Raw genomic sequence first — 6,481 nt, 5'->3', positions numbered from 1 at the left:
TTAATGATACTAAGACTTGTAACTAGATATGAATGATTAAGACCACTCAGACCAATTAAGAGATAAAATCTTAATAAAAACAAATACACTAAATGATCTGAAGTCTAAATCATTCAAATTCAGATCTCCATTAAGTGCAAACAAATAAGGCTTTAGTAGTCAATACTAAATATAACACTTTTCTGGTATGACCTAAAACTTGTGGGAAGGTTACACAAAAATGATGACTCATGAGGGTAATTGTTGAACCAAAAATTATCCAACAATAGCAGTCGAAAGTAACGAATTCATCGTTGCAGTTGATTCACTTAATTTTATTGCTTGCCGCTTTTGTCTTCTTCGTCGTCGTCGTTCTTTTTTATTTATTTTTGGGGAGAACGCACATCTTCACCCAAAAAGGTACCGTCCAACAACCTTATCACAACGTAAATGGATATTCTACTCTCTTTTAGCTAGGCCTAAAATTTACAGCAGTATTCCCCAACTAACTTTCCTAATTTTAAGTTCATTATATTATACTTCTTTTTTCGCTTCGCCGCCGTCATATGAAAATCACAACTTGAACACCCAAAGATCGCTCATACACTACTTGTTTTAGTCTTTTAGATGTGATTTTACCTATGGGCAATAGCATTTAGTTCCAAATATTTTCAAAACGTACTACTACTAAAATTTTAACACGCTATAGACACTTGCATGTGATTGGAAACTTTGATAAAAGATTCTTTAAAAAAAATAAAAAATCACCAATATAAATTAAGGAATAATTTCTCACATGCACACTGGATCTTTACTCTACTACACCAGCATTTATTCTTTGCGAGGAAAAACTCGCCAACTTAATCTAAAGTACGACAATCATGTACTTTTTGTAATAAATTAATAAACCAGTCAACTCGACCTCTTTTGCTTCCTCACGTGACTTTCTACAATACTTGGTGTACGTTGAGTAATTTCTTAGTAAATTTATGATACTTGGGTAATGTTGAGTGTCACTACAGTTTTAATTATTTTGATGCAATAAAAGTGAAAGTTGAATAGACCATACTTGAGAAAAACCCAGAAGTGAACGAACGGGAAAGCGGAGGAAAGGGTCGGGAAGAACAATTTGTAGAACTGGTTTCAGCTCCCCCTTCATTTTTCTGCCAAACTTTCTAGCTTTAATGTTGGTTCTCCCTCATAGGATTGGTACAAGGGTATTTTTGGCTGATCATCGCTTGCTCATTCACCCATATTTTACTTTATGCAGCCATTGGGAAACGACGGAGACCCTAAACTGCCTAAACTTGTACTCCTTCCTGGTATTTCACTAAATTAGTACATTGATTTGTACAAAAGAGCCGATTACATTGGTGAGATACTACTACTTCCGCGACAAAATGCTGTGTTGACCTGCTGAAGACACTGTTCCATTACTTACAGAATGGTGATGGTCTGTTTTTACCCTCCGATAGAAAAGCACGTAAGCAGCAGCAGACTTCACATCTTCTTCATTAATCGGTGATATGTGGCTATCATCAAAATTGTACCATCTGTTTTCATCAAGAAGCTGCATGACAGAAAGACTAGCATATTAAAACATACAACATTTTGAGAGACAATACTGGGTCTAATAGATATTGCAACACGAGAGCAAATCATAATTGAGATGCAGTACCAGGAGGCCTGTTAATGCAGCTGGATGGATTTGTAATAATTGAACAATGACGGGCTTTTCTAATTTTATTTTATTTTTATTTTTTTTTGAGAAATTGAACTATGAAAGTAGCCTCCAATAAGGAAATTTTAACCAATTTCAACCTTCAATGGGATTGTATCCATGATGACCACTTGGAAGATTTAATTACTGATTGCTCCATATCATTCTAATTTTAGACTAAGATCTATGTCATGCAACAAGAGAGTGCTACCCGAGTCTTTAATGAACTAAAGGCAGGATTAGAGACAACTACTTGCATATCACAATACGCACCTTGATATGTGCTGTGTAGTGCCCACTTCCCATCCCACCATAGTGATTTGTTAGTGCATACAGTTCATAGAGCTGACGTCGAGAGCTGTTCCTATTGGCCACATATTTTGTCAAGTCAAAATCATGAATAGGAAAATTCACAAAAGTTTCCAGCTTATGCTTCATGGACCGGCTGTAGGAAAACCTCTTCAGGTGGATGACAAGAACTTCAGGAAGCCTCCAAAGATCCAACTTCTTACTTGCTTGTCTTCGCTCTTTGCATGTAGGACAATACCTTTAACATATAAACAAAATTGATATAATCAATCACTTGAAAAGGAAAAACTAACAAAGCTATCATGGAGATGGTATGAGTTAACTTCAGGCATATAATGAGCAAATAGGTGTTTTTTTTTTTTGTGAACATTCTGGCAACATGAGCAACGAGAATAGGAAGAAACCAACCACATATCTTCAGGGACCAACGGCTCTTCACGTAAGAAAGCTTCCAAGCAACTGTACAATGAAAGAGGTTCAATACGGGCTTTCTTTGTAGCTGGTCCATACTTTGTGACTTCCGGTAAATTCTCTATGTAACGAGTATCATAATTTTCCAAAAGCTTCTGAGACCAATCAGCAAACACAAGTATTGACATTGACGATGAAGACAATTTGACAGATTTATCTTCCCCTACAGTTAGGTCAATGCATGCATTATTCTCATCAACCAACTGCAGAGGTAGTTTCTCCAAGTTCACCAATTTTGAGCTAGGCACATCCTTCTGTCTTGGATCATCATTTGCTAGACTAGAATCTATACAGGCTTCACTAGAAGCGGCAAGACGAGATGAGTTGGCTGATGCTGCTGTCTTACAGCGAGAAACACAGTTAAATCCTGGATTTTCTGTTCTTAGCATAGGCGAGAGCATTCTGTGAACTATCAACTGTATATCGCCCCTTGTGACGATATCATCACAACAGATTGGTGAAACCAGAGGTGTTCCATAAGGCTTCCACCCAACATTACTTTGAGAGATACCAATTTCCCTACAAAGAAAAAGGCAGCATTAGTTAGAAGAGACAAGTTAGCTTATATGCTCTCACTAAAAGAGCATTTTTAATACCCAACATCACCAAGTGCCTTGGAGAATAGGAAGGAGACTGAAGAAAACAGGAAGAGCATAATGGTGCAAAAAGGTACAAATTAAGCATACCGTTCTTCCCGACGGTGGATCAGTTGAAGAAATTTCGAGTTCTTAGTTAATTTTGGAATCTTGTAGGCAGCAAGGTGATCATCATCTTTTATAGAAGACAAAGATATTAGAGGATCTTCCAGAAAGCGGTGAATCAAATGGCCGCGTATCTATGAGAAGCACAAGAAGCAAATGAATCCCAATAAGACATCAAGTATATCACGCTTAAAAAGTTAACTTGAGTAACCAGAGGACTAACCTCAGCAAGCAACAATTTCTCATTGTGCTTTAAGGAACAAGAATTACTAAGTGCCTGAATCAAGTCCCTGCAACGTCCCTGCTTTGGTACTGTAACGGTGCAGGCAACTGGCAGTGCACTTCCATCACAAGTGAAAATTGTTACAGTCATACTACGGGTTGTGGCAGATTGAAGAGGCAAGGAGAGATACATGAATGGATCAAATGTTACTGAAACTTTATTACACACAGGACACACTAGAGTTGACTTGTATTGACCCTGTAAAACAGAAAGGACATAAATTCCATAGCCACCTAAGAGTAAGGAAAATAAAATTCTTATTAGTTTGTTTTTGTTAGTTTTCTTCCTCCCCTTTTTGGTTTACATAAGGAAAAACTAGTACTATTGAAGCAACTAACAGTTTTTACATGACAGGCTCTGAGGAGGGAGGGGATATTTGTTCTTGAAGGATAAATAAATTGAAACTGGTTGCTTGAGACATGAAAATAGATATTTTGAAGAAAGAAAACCTAGAATATAAGAGAATTACAGGACAGTAGAAAAATGTGAAGCTTAGGTCCATATTTTAGCATTTAAATGGAAAGTAAACTTCATAGAAGCAAAAACATATAGCAATTTTAAGATCAGATAATTCATTTAGCAATAACTTGATAGGAGCCAACGCCCAATAGCTGTTCACACTTCACAGAAAGAAGATATCTTCTAAATAATCAAATTTCTGACTCATCAAACTAGTCACTTGAAATGGCTAGCCCAGAAGCAAAGTGTATATCCCTATCATTAGTCATGTATTAACATTTCTCACAATATGTTACTCACTTGGCATACATCCACAATTATGGAATCATTTCGGGCAATGTGATTTGCCCAATACTCATCAGCAACTTCTTCATCAGGTCGGCCATCTGCATCTTTCGATTTTATGTAAGGCTTGTGCTTAACACGATTTAAGTCTTCATGAAGTCCATCCAACAAAAATGCAAGGAGTTCCTGAGAGAGGAAATTTGAGTTGTAACCCCATTCATAGAAAGTCAACACGGTGATAATTTCTGATCATATACTCCACCTGAGAGTCATGCTGGTTGTATCCACTAAATTGTGGGGCAAAGCGAGCAAGCTTTCCCTTAAAAGGACGAGGGGCAACTGGAGTTCGCCCTGGTGCCCACAATTTTCGTAGTAAATCGCCAAATGCTAAAGCCAGTTCACCCTGCACATTTAGATCAAAAGTCAAAAGTCAATAAATGTTTCGACAAAATTATAAATCAGAAAGGTTCCCATTCCACCCTTTCAGTTTATAAGACATATCTTTTTAGTATCCCGGCCACCTCTAGGGACTATATGTATACACTTGCTAATACATTTTTAGCCTATAGCAATTTTTGTGACTGGGCACATGGTACTGTTCTTAGTAAACCGTTCACCTGTCCAGGATCAAATTTGAGAAAGTACTTGCAAATAGGATTTGCTTGAAACTTACAACCATCCCCAGAGGATTCTGCCGGTTTATCTCCTGATAGTAATCTTCTCGAAAGTACCGAGCAAATTCTGGAGTATGAACAAGACATTGTATGGCACTATTCATGAAGCAAGTATTCCCAAGGTTCAACAACCCTGTAAGACCACAAGAAGATCCCCTCGTACTAACACCACTGCTCCCGTAGGTCTTGTCTGTTCCTGAAGAAGCAAGTTGTTGGGACTGCAACAACTCTGCAGTGCCATTTCTAGATGAACCTTTGCTAAGAGACAACCCTTCGGCATTTGAGATGTCCGACTGAGATGGTTTCACAAGAGCTACAGTTCCATTATCTGCCGTACCATTTTCGTGAAAAGAATTCACACCGCCAGCTGAGTTACCATTAGCAACCTCAACCAAAATCTGCTCCAATGTAATCACATTGATAATCAGGGGGGGAGAAGTCTTAGATTGCTGGGGAAAGTTTGGAAACAGCAAAGTGAAAGAACATCTTCACAAGAAACAGAAACGATAATCACTTAGGTGGCAGTATTTTTCTTATCATCTTTCTCAACAGGTTGTTGGCAACCCATGTAAGATTCTGATTTATTGTCAACCAGTACACTGACCTTGATTATCTTTAGACTCCTGATCACATCAAGGGGTAGAAAAATCAGCCACAAAATTGACCCGCCCAACCCATTCAGGTTTGGATGGGATAATGACCCAATTCGTTCAGCCCATTTTAAAACTAGGCTGATATGCAGCCCAGATTGACCCATGAAGAAGAGTCTAAATATTTTTGAAAAGACATTTTTTAAAGATGTCAAACATAGTCATAATATAAGGAAAACAGTTTTATTAGGTACTCGAACAAATTACACTCTACGTCCCAATTTAAGTTTCTTACTTCCCTTTTTGGTTTGTCCCAAAAAGAGTGCATCTTTCAGTATTTAGTAAGTATTCCAATTCCAACATCCTACACATAGCAAGTTTAGGACCACAAGATTTAAAAGACTCCACTCATCTTTAATATAAAACCACAAAATTCACAAGTCTTCGTGTATTTCTTAAACTCTGTATCCAGTCAAACTAAGACACTTAAATTGGGACAGAGGGAGTATAAGAAAAGAAACAAACAATTTAAAACTTAGTAAGAATTGGGTTGGGTTATGACCCGATTCTTAGCCCATTTAAGCCTGAGTAACTTTTGGGCGGGTCATTAACTAAGTCCATTTGACATACCCGAATTCAGCCCAACCTGTCCAGTTGACACCCTAATCTCATCATTCATGTTTACACAAAAGGCTGACCGATTTAGTGACACCATGAACTCATATAGCAGAAAAAGAGAAAGCAAATGGCTGTAATTTGAATTGTGTGCTAGAAATTGCACTAAACTAATCATTACACTCTTAACCCCTTATCTTTTCCCAAAAAAATCACTCTTCACGGCTTTCTGCTATAAACTGTAACAGTTAGATCAGACGTATATGGAACAATAAATTTATTCAGTCACACTGTAAATGCATGGCAGAACTTTAGTCAAAAATAAAGAATACGCCCATATCCTGTGGGGTCAATTTTTTTTTTTTCCTTTTTGTGCGTGTGTGTGTGTGTGTGTG

At 37.6% G+C, this 6,481-nt stretch overlaps 1 protein-coding gene across 2 annotated transcripts in view; it reads right to left on the bottom strand.

The window, feature by feature from the left end:
- Nucleotides 1–1,107: 1,107 nt before the first annotated feature.
- Nucleotides 1,108–6,481, bottom strand: part of LOC107842399 (ubiquitin carboxyl-terminal hydrolase 5) — a 15,108-nt gene continuing 9,734 nt past the window's right edge. For both annotated transcript variants that reach the window (XM_047396925.1, XM_047396926.1), the window contains 8 exons: nt 4,881–5,279; nt 4,470–4,610; nt 4,223–4,393; nt 3,404–3,661; nt 3,166–3,314; nt 2,417–2,998; nt 1,973–2,246; nt 1,108–1,549 (listed from right to left, as the gene is read on the bottom strand). In XM_047396925.1, coding sequence (XP_047252881.1) covers nt 1,364–1,549; nt 1,973–2,246; nt 2,417–2,998; nt 3,166–3,314; nt 3,404–3,661; nt 4,223–4,393; nt 4,470–4,610; nt 4,881–5,279 — 2,160 coding nt within the window. In that variant the 3' untranslated portion in view covers nt 1,108–1,363. The remainder of the gene's footprint in view (nt 1,550–1,972; nt 2,247–2,416; nt 2,999–3,165; nt 3,315–3,403; nt 3,662–4,222; nt 4,394–4,469; nt 4,611–4,880; nt 5,280–6,481) is intronic.

Source organism: Capsicum annuum, chromosome 9 (assembly GCF_002878395.1).
Source record: "Capsicum annuum cultivar UCD-10X-F1 chromosome 9, UCD10Xv1.1, whole genome shotgun sequence".
NCBI classification, from domain to species: domain Eukaryota; kingdom Viridiplantae; phylum Streptophyta; class Magnoliopsida; order Solanales; family Solanaceae; genus Capsicum; species Capsicum annuum.
This window is presented reverse-complemented; position numbering and strand designations above follow the sequence as displayed.